The sequence below is a fragment of the Brachyhypopomus gauderio genome, unplaced genomic scaffold, assembly GCF_052324685.1.
Source record: "Brachyhypopomus gauderio isolate BG-103 unplaced genomic scaffold, BGAUD_0.2 sc76, whole genome shotgun sequence".
Lineage (NCBI taxonomy): Eukaryota > Metazoa > Chordata > Actinopteri > Gymnotiformes > Hypopomidae > Brachyhypopomus > Brachyhypopomus gauderio.
The window spans coordinates 361,438-381,091 of record NW_027506897.1 but is presented as its reverse complement, the minus strand read 5'-3'; the positions used below and the strand labels follow the sequence as shown (position 1 = coordinate 381,091).

Sequence of the window (19,654 nt, the reverse complement as noted above, 5' to 3'; positions counted from 1 at the left end):
TCTGGTATTGAGTTTTTTACTGGTTAATTCCTCACTTAGATTCTTTTGGGTCGTGTCAGTCAACCTTATCATGGACATATTCCAACAGGTGCTGCACATTTACAGAATTGGGGGGAAGAATACCAAGGATTGTGTCCACAAAGTCCTTGACAGGTATACACTACTTGTGTGTGTGTGTGTGTGTGTGTGTGAGATTGGCTGCTCTGAACTTTTATCTGGGTTTGGACCAGCCTGCATGTTTTCATATGCCCTTTTATCCTTTGTAAAGTTCACAACTCAATGCATTGTGCTCTGTTGTCAGCTGTTCTGAAACGAGTGGGCCACATTAGGATACACTGATCAACTCGGTATAAAGGGTTGTTCGTACATGTTCACATTGATATAGAAATGTGTTTAATTTTTTTCTAGGCTTTTTACCAATGCTCTAATGGCAAACTTTAATATGAAGGGGAAGAGGGAAAAGAGCAAGAAACCATTGGAGAGGACAAAGGTCTATAGAGCAATACAAGGTAAGCCCATATTTCATTTTAACTAAGGGAAGAAAATTAGCCCCTGCCAATCTGTAAATAAGAACACTAAAATTACAAATTATATGACTGGACAACAGACTTTTATTTAACTTTAAACATGCATTTTGAAATGTTTTATTATAACTCTTAACATGCATTATGTAAGAGACTGAAAAGTCCGTCGTAAAGCAGTTTTCGTCGTTAAGCGCGACCCTAGATTTAGATACGCTTTAATCGTAAATACAGTATAGAAAAAAACTAACAATGTTCTCGTGTGTACAGCATGAGAAAGAGCGATCGCGTTGCCGAGATGGACTTATCGTACACAACACTCCGCTGTTCCTCCGCACACCACGCAAAATAAAATTAAAAAGTCTGTGGTAACTCCGGTGTGTTGTTATCCAGACCCGTCGTTAAACGGAGACTCACTGTATTATGTACAAAACTATAAGTTCTTCTCTGTCAATACAAAGTGCAAATAGTGTAAACAGAGCCTGACCAAGTATGCCTCTGAATTTGCTGCAACTACACTGCCATGTTCATTTTTAAGAATATTAGCATCCCCACACTGCTCCAGATATCCTTTGCTGTCTCAACTTGCCAAAGCGCCGTTCTGTCCCTGCTACCTCTGTTCAAGTGAGATATGTTGATTTGAGTACTGAGCTGTGGTGCTGCTGTAAATGTCTCTGCATCCTGCTCGTATTAGTCGCGGTGTACGGCATTATTTTCATACAATGTTTGTACACTGTAAAAAGTTTCAGCTCCATTAAATTATGTGAACTCATTTTTTCTCTTGAACTTCACATGCCATAACAAGTTTTGAATAATGAACTCAGGTTTATAAGTTTTCCAAAATTAAACTTACGGTAATCCATTGTCTTGACTATTTGAGAGTTTTGTCTGGGTTGTTAGAGTTCATTTAACTGACGTTTATAAGTTAATCATTAAAAAAGGAGGGTGGAGGTGGAGCAATGCTGATAATACGGTGTGTGGAGAGGGGGGATTGGCGCCATTTTGGAGCTGGACAAAACAATAAGTGTGATACAGCTTTTCAGTTACGCCATAATATTCTAGCGAAATATTTAACTGATTACTGACTACAATTAGAGGTAGAGTGATTGTTGCAGAGGTGGGGACTCGAGTCACATGACTTGGACTCGAGTCAGACTCGAGTCATTAATATTGAGACTTTTGACTTGACTTGAAAAAATATTCAGAGACTTAGACTTGACTTGGACTTTTACACCAATAACTTGGGACTTGAATTGGACTTGAACCTGTTTACTTGCAAAGACTTGATTTTTTTTACCCCAAATCTAAATTTTAAAACGCATATTAATATTTATAAAGTGCGCCCCATTAATTTCATTTCCATCCTTCTGACGCAGACCAGTCCTCTGCTTTTCCACACTCTGTACGTGTGTGTGTGCATGAGCTGCAGCACAACCAATCAAATGGGGGGTTGGCGAACGTAAATTTTTACCGGGCGGGGTGTAAAATGGACACAAATTAAGTATTATATCGCGATCGATCGATCGCCAGTGGTTGGTGCCAGAGCGAACTAGTAACTCATTGAATCATAGATGTGGATCAGAGGTAAATAAACTAGATTTTTTTCCGGTGTGAGAAATCGGATGTGTGGCGTGAGAGCGTGTGAAGACGGTCAAATGCATGTGTCTCACGCTCAATGCGTGAGAGTTGGCAACCCTGGGTTCTGTATCTGAACTCGGGGAAGAGAGCCTCTGTCTGTCACCATCATAATATCCAGTTCTATCTCAGCATGGATTGTGTATTTGAAGACATCTATGTCGAGAAAAATATATATTGACAAAAGTGGAGCGAGTTTTCAGCTATGGGGACATCATTCATCGTGCACAAATGACATACAGACTTTTGGCCAGCAAATGCAATGCAGAATAGTTTACTGAAATGTCTAAAGTTGCAGATTCCTGTTAATTGTTCAGTTCTTATATTTGTTTGTCTTGTGTCACTCACACATGTTCTCCAAGAAACCAGATAAGAGAAGAGAGGGAAAATGCCGTTATGGTTCTTTGTATTGTACTGTGAAAATATCAGCACTTTTTATTTGAACATGGAGTTCTACTTATGACTTTTTCACAGAATATTTATTTCTGGAAAATTGTAGTTTAAAGTATGAATATTTTTGCAGCTAAGTTTAACAAATTGAACTGTGCAATAAAGAGGTGTAATTTAAATTTTTTTTATACTTCGTGTTTTCAGTTGCACATGTTTTATCAAGATTTGAGGAGAATACAGATTTAAAAAAGAACGCATGTCTATTATTTACATTTAAAATATACCTGCAACATTGGTAAAATAAATAAATAAAGACTCGAAAGGACTTGAAATTCCAAGTTTCAGACTTGGGACTTGACTGTTGCCTGTCTTGACTCGAGACTTGACTTGACTTGAGTGTCTTTGCTTGAGACTTGACTCGGGACTTGAGGTATAAAGACTTGGACTTACTTGAGACTTGCAAAACACTGACTTGGTCCCACCTCTGGATTGTTGTAGAATTATTATGTGTGGAAACTGCTAGAATGTAAAGGCCCATTCACACCCTACGGTAATTACGGATACGGACCCTTTCGTCCGGTTCCGGAGGTCGTTTCATCCGTCAGTGGGTCCGTTGCCAGAGCACTTACGAATCCGTAGTAACGGAGCAATATAAACAGGAAATCAGGGGGCAGTAGAGAGTCAGAAGCATCGGAAGTACACCAATTCGGGAAAATCAATGAAGAAGAGTACTGGACTTTTAAAAATGGCGCTCGAGTTAGAAGAGAAACTTTGCGAGTTGGTTAGAGGCTACATGCTACGGTGCCAGGTCATCGCGATAAACAGCGATGCAAAAACAGCTGGGAGGAGATTGCTGGAGCGCCGGTGCCGGAAATTTGACTATACTGCCCTCTAGAGGATGTATTTTAAAAAATCATAACAACGTTGTAACCGGAAAGAGGTATAGTGGCCCCCTACGGAAGCTACGTTTGGTACGGACGGACGAAATTCGTCCGTGTCCGGAGGTATAAAGCAGGCTTAAGTCTTTTCTGCCCTATAGTCAACACATTACCAAAGGCAGACATCTGTACGGTTCGTTCTGGGGTGAGGGAGTTTTACCACAGACAAGTCTGTATTATTCGAGACATGATAAAATAAATTATTAAAAATTAGAAATGAAAACTGGTTAATTCGTGCTGTTTATCAGCCTGATAGCCTTTAATACATCAGATACAGCAGATCTGCTTTAAAAAATTTTGTTTATTTGTCGCCAGTGCCTTGTTTTAATTTTCCTTTCCACGTTAAATGGTGCGGTGCTGCTTTTAATGAGGCACCAAACTCATAAAGGTAATCCGTTTGATTAACCAATTTCAACTTCCCTTTACAGTTATGTATGTTTTTTATTTATTTGCGACAGAGGTAATCACAACGTTTACACTGTTGAAAACAATAGTGGACTTCTTCCAGTGGCGGAGGGACACCCCTCACTACGGACTACAATTAGAGGCGGATAAAGTCCTGTGGAAAGTTCCAGAAGGCGAACAAATTGGATTCCCGCTTGTTTTTCCTTAACGGAGCTCAGGTTATAGACGGTTCTCTCTAAGGTGAGGTAGTTTTTCAACGGAAACGTTTTAATCCATTTCAGACCCGACATGAAAATGAACCAATGATTTTTAATATTCAAAGAGGAGTGAATTTTTGAACCCTTTGTATTATCAGCCTGAGAATGTCTTAACCCCCCCCCCCCCCTCCCCCCGCACACAGTGAGCATCTAGCTGAGCTTGCTAAGCTAGTTGCTCGCTGTGTGCGGGCGGGGTTACTTTAACTACTGCTGAATGACACTATAGGCAGCTGTCTTTAACTGTTTTAATTGTCATGTCTTGTCTGGAACAGTAAAACGTTTCCGTTTTTTACTGTCTATTTTAACCGTCGTGGAACCTTATCAAACCGATTCTTTAGACGCTCTATCTAGAGAACGATGACAAGTGGACTACACGCTTAGCTAACTAGTTAGCTAGCTAGGTTATCTCACTAGTTAACGCTAGCTAACTAGCCATTTTACATTAAAACGGATCCAGCTCTTTTCTCTTTTTCTTATCCCATAAGAATGAAAATAACTTGGAATGGTCTCTGAGAATACATTGGCTAGCTAGCAAACGGCAATTACTTAAAATCTTTTTTTTTCCTTGACAGATTTTTTCAGGCATGTCCCATTCATGAAGTGGAAATGTAAGTTTTGTGCATTCTCTACTAATGGTCAAGGAAGAATACTACAGCACTACAAAGAGCATCACAGACATTACCGAAGGTGTTCAGGCCTCATCTGTATTCATGCAGACTGTTTGAAAACATTTAAAACCCAAGCAGAACTTAAAATTCATTTGAAAGAACATATAATAGAATCACATAAGACTGTAGCCAAATTATCCTGTGATTTGTGTAAATTCTCAGAGCCTAGCAACATTAACAAATACTTAACTCATCTGAAGACTCATTTGAGAAACAGAGAAGTTGTTAGATGTCCGTTTGCAGGGTGTTCTTTTAAGTCTGCTGTCGACTTTTACTGCACATAGAAGTCGTAATCATAAGTTCTCCACCTTAGAAAATTTCATACTGGAGCTATTCTGTGCCTTTAATAGAAGAGGATTTTGTTTCCGACACTGACACTGCATTTGATTCTGCAGCAGAGATTGAGATTGGACTTGAAAATGGAAAGGTAATTGAGCATCAGTTGTGAAGTTTATTTCTTCACATGCAAGCAATTTTTCATGTATCAAATTCAGCAATACAAGAAATTATTGATGAATTATTTGATATTGGAGAATTTTCCCAACAAAATATTAAAACTGTTGTACATAACGTTTTGAGAGACAGTAATTGCATAGCTGACACTTCTGTTGTAGCATCATTGACTGAACAATTACAAACTTTGAACCCCTTAAAATTGCTTTCAAGGCAGGGTCCTCTTGGCACAGAGTTCAAAAGACAGACATTGTATAGGAAAAATTTTACTGTTATTGAACCAGTCGAGTATGTGTTAAATGTACAGGAAAAAAAGCACACTTTTGTTTATGTTCCTATTTTAGATTTGCTCAGTAAACTGTTGGAAAGAAATGAGATAAATAAGGCACTTGAGAGATCCAGTGAACAAGAAGGCAATTACTGTTCAGTTAAAGATGGAGAATACTTTAAAGAAAACAGAATTCTCTCTGAGGAATTAGGTATAGCTCTTGGACTATATATTGATGATTTTGAGCTTTGTAATCCATTAGGTACTTCAAAAAAGAAGCACAAAGTTTGTGCTATATATTGGGTGATTGCAAATTTACCTATTAGACTACGCTCAACATTATCATCAATTTATCTAGCTGTATTGTGCAAAAACATACACATAAAACAATATGGTTACAGCAAGGTTTTAGAGCCCTTAATTAGGGATCCTAAGCTCCTTGAGAGAGAAGGTGTGTTTGTTCAAAGTGTTGGCTCTCATGTCAAAGGGACTGTTTTGTACATATCTGCCGATAATCTGGGGGCACACTCGCTTGCTGGATTTCAAGAGTCTTTCATTGTTGATAAGTTGTGCCGATTTTGTTTGGCAAATTGTGCTGATATTCAGCATTATGAAGTTAGAAGTGGGGCTTTTACCTTAAGAACATCAGAATCATTTGATGAAGCTGTTAAGGTGCTTAAACAAAGTGATCTGACTTCTTTTGATGGAGTGAAGAAGGACTGTCCTTTAAACAGACTGGCATACTTTCATGCTACAAAAGGATTTCCACCTGATTTTCTTCATGATGCATTAGAAGGAATTGTACCTGTGGAACTCTGTATATGCCTCTTGCATCTGATTTCAAAGAGGTATTTTACATTGAATGATCTTGATTGCAGAATAACAACATTCCCCTTTTAATCCAGTACCTGGCCTATAGTCCTGTTCGCAATTTGGTGTTAGGGGAATTTCTCACTTGAACTGAGTTAGTGGGTCCCTAGACATGAAAAATCACTGAGGTGCTCGTCCGCCATAGTGCCACGAATTCCGCAATGGTCAAATTAAATATGGCCGCCATCGGCTATGATAAAAATTCAACTTTTTTGTTTCTGAATGTATATCAGAGGTGGGACCAAGTCAGTGTTTTGCAAGTCTCAAGTAAGTCCAAGTCTTTATCCTCAAGTCCCGAGTCAAGTCTCAAGCAAAGACAGTCAACTCAAGTCAAGTCTCGAGTCAAGACAGGCAACCGTCAAGTCAAGTCCCAAGTCTGAAACTTGGAATTTCAAGTCCTTTCGAGTCTTTTTTTTTACAGGCACCAACGCTTTACGAATGCTACGCTGATGCGTTTCTTTACTCGTTTTGTTGGTGTCCGCCAGCCAAAAGATGACAGATCATTTACATTTTATCTTCTCTTAATTACATAAATGTACTTAAACAAGAATGTTTCGTTTTCATTTTACACGAAAATAGCAAGCTTCATCCTAAGCAAGATGCTGTCATTACAAATGGTTATTCTAAACATTTGGATAAAATGTTTAAATATAGACTAATAAAAGGTTAGGGTTATTTTTTTCATTGTTTTTTGTTATTGTGGGGTCACGGTGTAGGCTACTATTGTTACCTGGAGATTCAGTGGGGTCACATATTCTGATGACTGCCGTCAGAATTGGTGACCCCAGTTAAAAAGGCTCACCTGTACATCCCATTCATGATTTCTTTGTTGGCTGCAATGGTGAGGGGATGGTAAATCTTGTTTAAGTACATTTATGTAATTAAGAGACGATAAATGTAAATATAAACATCTGTCATATTTTGGCTCGTGGACACCAACAAAACGAGTAAAGAAAGTGCATCAGCGTAGTTTACGTAGCATTCGTAAAGCGTTTGTGCCTCTGAACAGAAACTGTGAAATAGCGCCCCCTGTGGTCACAAAACTCGACGGTCACAGAATCTGGTGTAACGCCGGTCTGCGTCAGAAGGACGGAAATGAAATTAATGGGGCGCACTTTATAAATATTAATATGCGTTTTAAAATTTAGATTTGGGGTAAAAAAAAAGTCTTTGCAAGTAAACAGGTTCAAGTCCAATTCAAGTCCCAAGTTATTGGTGTAAAAGTCCAAGTCAAGTCTAAGTCTCTGAATATTTTTTCAAGTCAAGTCAAAAGTCTTAATATTAATGACTCGAGTCTGACTCGAGTCCAAGTCATGTGACTCGAGTCCCCACCTCTGATGTATATAGACATTTAATACCTCCATTTAGACTAATTATGGGATGGGGAATTCATTTCTGATATTGTTTTGACCATATTGGGTGATTTCGACATTAAAAGGTCATGGTCAATGTCACTTTCCTATTCTGAAGACCTTACCCACAACTTGTCCATTATAAAGAATAAAAACCAGATGCAAGTCTAAGTCTAATAAATCTGACATTTAATATTTCTTTCAATAATACAAATATATACAAGTCATGAAGAGAAAAAACATTTTAAACATCCCCTTTGAACTATTGATATAAAATAAAACAGCTGGGTGCAAATAAAACTATGTAGCAAAAAAGTGATACAATTTACATTAAATTAACTAAAAGTGCACCATGTAGTGTGATTTCTGTATGCGTGCATGCATATTAGTGGGATGGGTTTTTACAAAATGATTTTTCCATGGCAGAATACGGTGCATGAAACTCCAGCAGAACGACAGCCACATCAGCGATTGTCACATTTGCCTGCACACTTGCATACTGTGAGCAGACTTGGTGGTAAGAGCTTTAGACATTTTGATGGCAGGAGTGTGCCAAAGTGCTCCTTCCATCCATGTTCTGTTGGCTCTTGTCTTACTTTGGTGTCCTTGGCTGCTGCAAGCAAGTTGCATGCCGTATAAACCAGAAAAGCCCCTTGTTGGATGTGGCCTCTGATCACACTACTTGTGGGAGGGAGAACATCAATTCCAGCACTTCCACTGGTGTAGATTTCTACCCTGAAGTCATCAAATGTCTTAGCTGTTGTAGTTGATCGAACCCCAGCCCAGACACGCACCAAGTACTCCTCAGCCAAAGCTGCATCTTGCTCTGTCAAGGTATCTGCTTCTCCAAAGTTGGCTAAGTACTGGACTGGATCAGAAGCCATAGCAGCATGTTTAATCCCCACCTTGCTCATACAGTCATCTCCAGTCAGGATATGAGCTTTAATCACTGTCTTTGACAGTGATGCTCCAAGACGAGAGACTGCTTGATGGAGTGGAAGCATTCGAAGCCTCTCACCAGTGCCATACTGCTGCCAGATCTCCTTCATCCCAAGTTTTTGGAAGTATGGGCTGTAGCGGAGAAGCAGTGCAAAGGTGTCTGTGTCATTGGAGACTATGATAACTCTCTCACACTGCTTCACACGAATAGCCCACTCAACATGCACCAGCAACCTGGCATCAGCTTCTTCAATCCAGTTCAAGAGGTCTGGGATCTCTTCCCCACCAGTTGCCTTTGCTGGTAGCACCTCATCATCAATGACAACAGAACTCACAATTACAGTAGCATTGCCACTGGCTCGATTGCACACCATATCCCTAGATAATATTTGGAGATTCCGCTTGTTCTTCTCAGATGCCCAGAACTTGTCAAGTTGCTGAGGGATGGGGGTGTGTTTGTTCATGATCATTGGCATGAACAAACACACCCCCATCCCTCAGCAACTTGAGGGCCTGTTGTCAATGCCTGTTGTTGAGTATGTACGCATGCGCTCCCCTTCCTTTAGGGACATCTCGATGTAGGAATCTAGAACAAGATGGATGAACTCTGGCTCTTTGCAGAGAGATGATGTTGAGCTGATGATGGCATTGATGACCGCACCTAAAGTACGAAATTGTGCTAGAGGCATCTGAGGCATCTTCGACATGAAGTCTACAACAACATGAGTGGAATAAGTTGATCCAGAAATCCACTGGGTGAGATCAAGTTGAGGCTCAATCTCACTCACAAGTTTTGACTTGTTGACATGAGCTGGAAGGTCACCATCAAACAGGGGAGATGCTGAAAGCACATCATGAGAAAGTATCTCCCGGATACTCTCACCCCGCTCTTTAGCAATGTCCATGCTTCTATGTGCCTCAGCCATGTCTTTGGATGAAACTGACTTATGTTCCTTCATACTGATTGTTGGGGTTTTCTGTGTTTGTTCATTGAACTGAGGTAGTTTTCTCTTTGATACAGTAGTGCTAATTTTCTTGGTCTTCTCAACTAACCTCTCCTGTCTATAGGAGCAGTAGACATGCTTCCCATTTTGGAGAAAGTTGAGCAAGCGAGAAGCGACAACTCGGTCAGCAGCCTGCTTGGTGAGCAGATTGTGCAGTGGAACAGGCACATTGACTGTCAATGAGTAGGGATTTTGCCGCTCTAGCACAAAGTCCAGCAGCTTTGAAACATTTTGGTTGAATATAAGGCGGCGAGTGGTGCTCAGTGCATGCTGAAGATGGCATTCTGTCTGTTTCAAAGTGTTGTTGTTGGTGAGAAAGTTGAGGACATCAGTGATCATCCCAATCTCGTGGAACAAGAGTTCAAACTCTGATACAGCATTTGCATTGTGTGTGGCTCCTACTATGTAGTGACCTCCAGGACCCTTTGACACTCGCTGAATGGTCTGCTCAACCTTCATGTCACCTCCCACAGCACAGAACCAGCCAGGGCGATCCTGCACAACCCACTGGCCTATCGAGAAGCGCCGGTAGAGCTCAGGATGTGTGAACTCTAGCACCTTGATTTGTTCAAGATACCATGAGCCATGATGAAGGTAGTTTATGCAGTCACATTCTGCAAAGATTGGCATAGAATCCTCTATAGTAGCCACGTGTAAGTTCCAGTTTCCTTCTCTTTCAGAGACTACAGCATTTTTGATGATGGCTACCAAATCCAGCCAAACTCCAAAGAATCGGCAAAGCTCTGACTTCGCTTCACACTCCTTCTCAAACTCCAAAAAGTCCTGATTCAACTTCTGTACTTGTTCAATCAATGCTTCAAACTGCTCTGGGCAATGTTGATTTGCAGCAAGTCTAGTGTGCATTGCTTCTACCTGTGCTAGCACTGGATATTCTGCTTTGTCCTTGTTTTGCCAGAACATCTCCCACTGGAGTGACCTGATCAAATCCTCCACAATTAGCATTCTAGTGAAAGCTCGGACATAATGACTGCCATTTAACACAGACTCAATCACGCCAGGTCCAAACACTTCACACTCCACCAATGCATCATCCAGGCCAGAACCTCGAATGAATTTTCCCTGGCATCTGAGTAGAACACGGGTCCAATGGAAAGGGCCCATACAGAGGAACAGATCCTTGAACTGTTCTGTCTCATGAAGGTAAATATCTACAGCTAGGGCAAACACGCTTTCATCACACCAAATTGGCATTGATGCCTGATTCAGTTGCCTGCGAACGCTCTGGAAGTTAGTGAGGCAATGTCTGACGGTGGCACACTCAGTAATGGGTCTTGGTACAACAGGGAGGAAGCCAACACGCATCATCGGTACCACAGCAGATGAGACAAGTGTGTGCACAGCAGCCCATATCAGAGGGCCTCCTGCTGATACCCCACAGCGGATCAGACTGATCAAGAATTCTCGCTTTGCTGATACACTTTGGGCAGTTGCAACATCAAGTAATGTTACTTGCTTGTTTTCAGGATGCAGCAGCATGTCTGGTGGCAGGGCAGGTCGAACCACTGGCTTGGCATGGTGAGGTACCTGTTGGCAAACTCCAAAATATCACTCACAGTGCAACACTCTCCCTTAGCCAAAAGTCTGTCAATATATGGAAGAGCACGAGCAAACAGCACTTGCTTGATATTGGTAATGGCTGGTTTCTCCAGTGCTTTGGGTTTGATGCCACGTTCATATTTTCGCATGTAGTTCTGGCAACAAATATTATGGAAAAATAAATCAGCTGATATGACTGATTTAATAGAGCTATCTTCATCATCCTTCAGTCGATCTGCAATGTGTGTGAAAACTTGGTTATGCTTTGCTGCAGCAATGAGTTTCTTCGCACTATCATACTCACAAATTTTGTACTTGTCACAACATTTCTTGTGTTCCTTATATCCACATATAACACAGGGCAATGTTCTTGCATCCTTGTCAGAACTTGGAGGTGCACAATGTGTAACTGTCACGTGGGGCTACGCCCCTCCCCTAGCTGTCACTCTGGGTTCCCTCGTGTCTGTGTTCCTGGCCCGTTTGTCCCGCCCTTCTCGTTTGAGTGTTCCTTGTTAGTTACCACGCCCCTGTGTCATTGCCGTCACCTGCCCCTTGTTTAGCTCGTGTCTTTATAATCCCTGCACTTCCCCAGTCTAGTTATCGGTTATTTTGTCTCTTTGTCAATCTGTCTCCTTTGCTCGTTCGTGCGGGACAAACGGGCCAGGAACACAGACACGAGGGAACCCAGAGTGACAGCTAGGAGAGGGGCGTAGCCCCATGTGACAGAACCCCCCCTCAAAGCGTGCCACTCCGGGGCACGCAAGGGCAGACAGGACAGGGAACCAGACTAGGACAAGACAGGGAACCACGGAACACGGCGAGGGACAGGGACAGCAGACACGGGACAGACCGGAGGAACAGACCAGGGGAAAGCAGGGCACGGAGACCGGGGCATGGCAGGGACAGAGAAACCAGAGACTGGCCAGGAGCCGGGCTGGGACGGGGCATCACAGGCAGGGACAGGGCTAGGCATGGGAGCAAGACTGGATGGGACAGGACTGGGAACAGACATGGGAGCGGGGACAGGGCAGAGGCGAACACGGAGGCGAAGACAGCATGGACCACAGAGACAGGCACGGGCACAAAGCGGGTCGTGACTTGGGGAACAGACACGGGGACAGGGACCTGGAGGAACTGACCACACACAAACACAGGGACGGGCACAAGGACACGAACAGGCACACACACAGGAACTGGGACCAACACAAATCCAGGGACAGAACACGGGAGCAAGGGGAACATGGGTACAGAGGCAGGTGTACAGGGCAGAGCAGAGGGCACATAAAGTCCGGGCCCAATAGAGGGCAGCACAGTCTCTGGAGGAACAGGCGCGGTCCGCTGGCGGGCAGTGGGAACAGGCGCGGTCCGCTGGCGGGCAGCGGGAACAGGCGTGTACGACCCCTCCTGGGTCGCGGAAACAGGAACCGGCGTGTACGACCCCTCCTGGGTCGCGGGAACTGGAACCGGCGTGTACGACCCCTCCTGGGTCGCGGAAACTGGAACCGGCGTGTACGACCCCTCCTGGGTCGCAGGAACTGGAACCGGCGTGGTCTGCCTACGGGCAGCGGGGACAGGAACCGGCGTGGTCTGCCTACCGGCAGCGGGGACAGGAACCGGCGTGGTCTGCCTACGGGCAACTGGGACAGGAAAAGGCATGGACTGCCTATGGGCAGCGGGAACAGGAACAGGCACGGACTGCCTACAGGCAGCGGGAACAGGTTGCTGAGGCAAGGAGAAGCCCTCGGGGGGCGTGTCCGCCAAACCGACGTCCTCGGGGGCCGTGTCCGCCAAGCCGACGTCCTCGGGTGGCGTTTCCGCCAAGCCGACGTCCTCGGGGGGCGTGTCCGTCAAGCCGACGTCCTCGGGGGGCGTGTCCGCCACACTGACGTCATCCCGGGTCTCAGCCGGCCACATCCTGGGCGAGTGTCTTCCACTCACCCCCAAAAAATACTTCGGGAGCCTTTGGGGAGAGGCTTCCGGGATCAGCGGAGGGCGGTCTCCTTCAGGGAAGGCGACTTTCTCAGGCACGGTGGCGGCGGGGCTCTGAACCGGGTGCGTGGTTTTCCTCCTTCCCCGGTCTGGTCTGCGCCTGGAAGAATACACAGACACAACTGCTTCTCGGTGGCTTTCAAGGTGACTCCGCCTCGTCTGAGGTATCGGGAGCTCACAATGACTCTTGAAAGAGCCAAGCCAACGCTCGTCTGCACATTCCTCCCGCCTGCCCGAATCGCGCGCTACAGGTTGTTCCTTCCCATAGCGAGTTTCGAGTCGGGCAGACACATAGCGCTTACCGGGGAGTTCGTCGCTAAAGCCAGAAACCGTACGTGGTTTCGCTTCGTTCTTACAGCGACGAGACTCCCATGTACCCACAGCGCCAGGGGATTTCCTGTCTCTGGTTCGTTCTCGCTGCAATATCGGAGAGTCGAACTGGATCAAACCAGCCAACATCTCATCGCAGCGGTTGAACTTATCAGAGTCTCGCTCTCTCGCTGTGTCCTTGGTTGATCGGTTAATATGTAACGCAGCTCGCGCTGCGGAGCGAGGAGACGGACACAAATGCTGAGAAGAGCGAGATTTATTAAAGGATAATCCATAACCGTCGTCAGAGAAGCAGTCCGGGTTCAAAATGGGAGGGCAGTCCAAATAACACAAATACACTGGCATGACGAAAACACTACGGGGAACACAGAGCAACTTACGATCAAGGTGAACAGCACAGTACAAACTAACAGCATGAACAAATAGCACGAACGAGCAAAGGAGACAGATTGACAAAGAGACAAAATAACCGATAACTAGACTGGGGAAGTGCAGGGATTATAAAGACACGAACTAAACAAGGGGCAGGTGACGGCAATGACACAGGGGCGTGGTAACTAACAAGGAACACTCAAACAAACGAGCAGGGCGGGACAAACGGGCCAGGATTACAGACACGAGGGAACCCAGAGTGACAGCTAGGAGAGGGGCGTAGTCCCACGTGACAGTAACACTTCTCCGTAAGGTTGGTGTGGATTTAACACTTGTGGAAACCTCACCTTCTGTCTCACATACCTTAGATTCTTCAATTCTCTTCTTCTCAATAGATGTCAGTTTACGAGAATGAGTGTATGACTTGTAGCATTTGTTGGTATTATGGTAAACAAACATGTTATTATCATTATCCTCCTCATCTTCCCCCATCAGAGTTTTGATACGATTTGTAACCACATCATTACGGATTTTAGCAGCTTGTTTGATTCTCTCACGTCCTGTCTTTTCACTTGTTACAGGCAATTTATTATCTTCTTGACAGATGATGCATAACATTTGATTAAGATTGTCTTGATCTGCCATTGAAGCAACTTAATTCAAGCTTTTGGGGCAAGGTATTTTAGAATGCTCCATGTTGATCAATAAAAGCAATGCTCAATAGTGAGATGAAAACTTTGACTACTCCTGGTAAAATCAAACCTTATCTCCTTTTCCCTGTGAACTCTGTACAGTTCTGGAAAAATACACAAGATAATACACAGTAAATTAGTTCTCAAATGCTGGAAAAAAACTTCCTCCTCTGGGAAAACCAGTCCAACTACAACATCAGCTAGCATCTGGCAGTTAGCTTTAAACAGTTAGCTGTGAAGAAGAGAGAGGGTACATTTACTTACCTGCCCAACCAGCATGCTCACTGTTGATCAACTGGTGTGATGCTTAATAATGAGATATAAACTTTAGGATCCTTGGAAATGTTTTGATACTCCTGGTAAAATACAAGAAGAGTTAAACCTTGTCCATTTTCTGTAAACTCTGTCTTGTGTTGTACAAATACACAGTATAAGGGTTACTTTACATGTGCATGTGATACATCTGAATAGGAAAAGAACCTTGACCATGACCATTCAAGGTTAAAATAATCCAGTATGGTCATAACAATATCAGAAATGAATTCCCCATACCATAATTAGTCTAAATGGAGGTATTATATGTCTATATACATTCAGAAACAAACAAGTTGGATTTTTATCATAGCCGATGGCGGCCATATTTAATTTGACTATTGCGGAATTCGTGGCACTATGGCGGACGAGCACCTCAGTGATTTTTCATGTCTAGGGACCCACTAACTCAGTTCAAGTGAGAAATTCCCCTAACACCAAATTGCGAACAGGTCTACAGGACAGGTACAGGATTATTTCAGTTCTGTGACAAAACTAACAGACCTCAGATAATACAAACAAACTTTCAAAAAAATGGAACAATAGGTGTCAATGGACATGAGAATTGGACACTTCTGAGATTTCTTCCACTGTTAGTTGGTCATCTCATTCCAGAAAGTGAAAAGGCTTGGCATTTAATTCTTGAATTGAAAGACATTGTTGAGTTGTAAAGCAGCCCCTCGTTCACACCAGAAACCCTGTGCTACCTTCAACCCAAAATTTCTGACCACCGACAGTTGCTTTTAGAAGTTTTTCCTTGTACTAAATTGCACCCTAAACATCATTATTTGGAACATTACCCTATGCTAATAAAAAAAATTTGGTCCCTTAGTTGAATTTTGGACTATGAGATTTGAGGCTAAACACTGTTTCTTTAAAAAGGTGGTTCGTGATTCTGGTAACTTCAAAAATATTCTTCACACTTTGGCTACAAGACATCAACTAATGTTAGCATATTATTTGGAGATGCCAACTCTTTTTAAACCAAGCATCGAAACGGGACGAGTATCTGTTGTACCTGTGAACATCTTGGATGCTACAATCAGCGTGGCTATTTCAAACAAGTTTAAAGCCCTGGACTCTGTTTCACTCACCTCAACAGCTTATTTAAGTGGGACAAAATATTCCAAAGGAATGGTGCTCTCTGTTGGCTACACAAGCGGACTACCAGATTTTGGGAGAGTGCTTGAGATCTGTTTAGTGGATGGCCACATATTTTTCATTGTTGAAATGTTTGAAGCTGGCTTTGTTGAGCATCTAAGGTGTTACCAGCTCAACATCAAAGTTCCTGCAGTAACTGTGGTTGTTGATCCTGACCAGCTGAACGACTACACCCCCCTTGCTGCATATCTTGTTGATGGAAAGGTGCTCGTCACTCCAAGGACATTTATAATACAGTAAGGTACAGAAAACAGATCCTTGCTTTTTATTATTATTAATTTTGTGTGTTTTAACTCACAGGTGGCCTAATACAATCATACACCAAATTTACTAAAGACCATGCACTTCACTCATGATAATTTAATTTTATGCTGTTTTCAGATGTTTTCAACTTTTTCTCCTTTTGTGTCACACTGTTATAGCGGTTGGTGCTTCCATGATGCTTCTTCGAGTCATTGTTTCACCTCAAGAGATCAGGCGTGTCACCCTAGAGAGTGTACCTGACTTGGTAAAGGACCTATGTGAAGCACTGCGTACAAATATGGGCTTGCGAGGAAACTTCATTTTACAGTTTGAAGATCCAGACTTTGGAAATGAGCTCTACAATTTGACGGATATCAAAGATCTACCAAATGATCGAGCAACACTGAAAATTTTGTTCACTTTTTCTGATTCTGTATCTGACTCAACACTAGATACTGCAAGCTTGAGTTCCCCAAGTAGTGCTTCCTCAGTGGAATGGCCTGACCCTTTTCTTATTCCTGATTTCTCCCATGATGTTGAACTTCAGCTCAGTGCAGCAAAAGATGCCTATGCCAAAGAAGGCACAGTGATGGCCATCTCCAAGAGTGTTAAGAGTGAAATACTTGACAAACTAGCTGATATGATTTCCAAAATCACTCCTTATCCAAGAAAAGACCACTACGAAAGTGTAGCCACAGCTCTTGTAGAAAAGCACCCTAGTCTCAGAGAGCCGGGTTCTGTCAAAGGATGGTATTGCTAGGTATTCAGCTTGAAATTCAAAATGGGCAATTACCGTCAGAGACTGATGGCAGCTGGATGCCCTGAGGTTCTTGTATATAAGAGAAAGAAGGGGCAGACCAACCACAAGGCAATCAAGAAGTCAAAGAAGGGAGAGATTCACTTCTTGCCAGATCCACCTGAAGGTCAAAGTGCAGATATATCAGAGGAAAAACGGAAGACCATGCTTCTAGAGGTGCAGAAGCGTGATCTGGACTTGCAGCACCTGGATGAACTGATGATGGCAACATTTTCACAGCGAAGAAAGGAAATAATTGGGGATGAGCCACTCATCTCTGAACTTCTGGACAGATGGCCTGCATTGTTTAATGAGAGACAGGTAAGTATGATGAACAAAGAAATTATCTGTTGGTTAGGGTTAGGGTTAAAAGATCACATGTAATTTTAATATGTAAATTCATATGTAAGATTTTCATTTGCTATTGCTTTACACTCTACTAGACTTTTATACTATTATCACCCCATGTTTACTGTCTTATACGTCTGTTTGAGATAAAGGCAGAGTTCTGTAGAATAGTCACTGCTGACCTGCTCCAGTCATTCCTGGATGGACTGGATGCCTTGATGTCAAATCTTTTGGAATTCTATAAAGCAGCTGTCTCATCAAACAGGAGGTTGACTCTTAGCAGTGTTATGCAGTGCCTTAATAAGGAGGTACGTATGAAAATGTACTTAACAATATGTACTACATTAAAGAATCTTGTTTAATTACTGTATTTACTCAGTCTCTCTTTGTATGTAGGACACAAATCAGAACAGAAGAACGGCTGCCTTGCTTGGTCTTCCACTGTTCTTGTCAGAAGACACCTCTGACATAATCAGGATGTGTGATGTAAGAAAATATATTTATGCATTAAGATAATGGGTGCATTCATTCAGACTAGTTAGTCACTATCTTCAAAAGTACTTCCATTATAAGCATTTTAACCAACAAGTAACTCTAGTTGGCAATGTTTGGGATAGTTGTTGGCAGTGTTTAAACTTTGAAGTTTTTGTGTCAAATTTCTGTTCTGTGTCTGGTTAGATGACAAACAGCCATGTTCAAATGGTCAAAGAGTAGTGCACACATCAGTGGAGCTGAAATAAGGAGGTGGTTTTAATAAAGTAGCAGGCCAGGATACATTAGAACTAAATTTGTGCATTTGTTTTAGGTTCATGGTGAAACCCTGGATGTCCTCATGAAGGGAAAGCGTGTTGGAATTCTAATTGGACATGAAGGTGTCCTGCATGATGCTTTCCCTCATGAAATTATCAATGTGGCTGTGGTGGTAGAAGAGGCAGTTGTTCTTCATGAAATCAGAGACGTGCCCACTGGTTTTGCTATGTTAATGGGCACCATCTACTGCCTTAATCTGCAGTACCCTCACAAAATGAAGTACTCATTTGAATTCCTGCAGAAGGTCGTCATGAAGATGAACCCTGACCAGTGTTCAGCAAGGGTACATGGACTTAGAAATAAATTGCTGAGATTTTGTTTATAGATTGATTGGCTGCACACCAAGTCTCATCTGGGATGGAAATTCTTTTTCTGCTGTATGAATATTACTGCCACTGAGAAAGTGATATTGACAAAATGTTGAACAATAGACTTTTGTTTCATCTCACACTGTTGGACACTGTTGCTGTACAAAATTCTTTTTATTTACCATATCGAAAGCAAGCACTGTTGAATGTTGAGACGTTAAAATTTTTGTTAATTTGTTTGCTCTCAATCCTTGTCGATGTTAATCTGCTTGCTTGTGCAGAGCAACTCAAGTGAGATTTAGAGGCAGAAACAAGGCATGCAATTGTTCTTTATCAAGTTTTAGTAACACTTACATCATTTACTTGGAGGAAATGCATTGTCAACATTAAGCATTTTTTAGAAATATACACGTTTTATGTAATGTGTAATGTCCTCATTCAAATAAATTTAATATTTCTAAACAAGTGAACACTGGATTTGACTGGTAAACTTGCAATTTTTAGTCAAGATGAGAAATCTTAATAGAATCTACTTAAAAGCATTAGTGTTCTTAACTTTAAAATGGCAGTTGTGAATATAGTTGAATATATATATGTGAATATATACAGTTAAAAGCAAAAGGTCGCCAACTTGAAAGGCTTTACAGGAAAACTGGTGTCACCGTACATAAAGAGATTACATAATTTACAGAGTACATAAATTACATTCTTGATTATAAAGATTCCATTTCTACAATTAAATCCACATATTATTCCAATTTAATTAGTTCAAATGAGGGTAATTCCAAGGCCCTCTTTTCACTAGTTGCAAAGATTACAAAACCACCAGACTCACTTCCTCCCCATTTATATTGTTCTGACTTTTGTAATACTTTAGTATCATTCTTCTCCTCAAAAATAGTACGTATCCACCAGCAAATACTTTTACCAACTGTTCCTTTGGCATTAATTTCATCACCTCCGTTTGCCTCTCCTAATCTACTTTCAGCTTTCACTCTTCCCTCAGTTAATGATGTTTCTAAATTAATTCAAAAAT

The 19,654-nt window shown here is 42.3% G+C and overlaps 2 protein-coding genes across 7 annotated transcripts in view; both read left to right on the top strand.

Moving 5' to 3' along the window:
- The window catches only part of LOC143491503 (NACHT, LRR and PYD domains-containing protein 3-like), a 185,195-nt gene that overhangs the window by 69,419 nt on the left and 96,122 nt on the right, over nucleotides 1-19,654 (top strand). The gene's annotated exons all lie outside the window — the stretch shown is intronic.
- On the top strand, nucleotides 53-19,051 carry LOC143491521 (uncharacterized). Of its 2 annotated transcripts, none has more exons than XM_076990617.1 (9): nucleotides 53-153; nucleotides 409-509; nucleotides 3,943-4,129; nucleotides 4,719-5,241; nucleotides 16,273-16,354; nucleotides 16,536-17,473; nucleotides 17,653-17,808; nucleotides 17,897-17,986; nucleotides 18,306-19,051. In XM_076990617.1, the coding sequence occupies exons 6-9, from the start codon at nucleotides 17,138-17,140 to the stop codon at nucleotides 18,633-18,635; spliced, it is 912 nt and encodes a 303-aa protein (XP_076846732.1). In that variant the 5' UTR covers nucleotides 53-153; nucleotides 409-509; nucleotides 3,943-4,129; nucleotides 4,719-5,241; nucleotides 16,273-16,354; nucleotides 16,536-17,137; the 3' UTR covers nucleotides 18,636-19,051. The 2 variants fall into 2 exon arrangements, with proteins under 2 accessions (XP_076846732.1, XP_076846731.1); XM_076990616.1 differs by having other exon boundaries at nucleotides 17,647-17,808.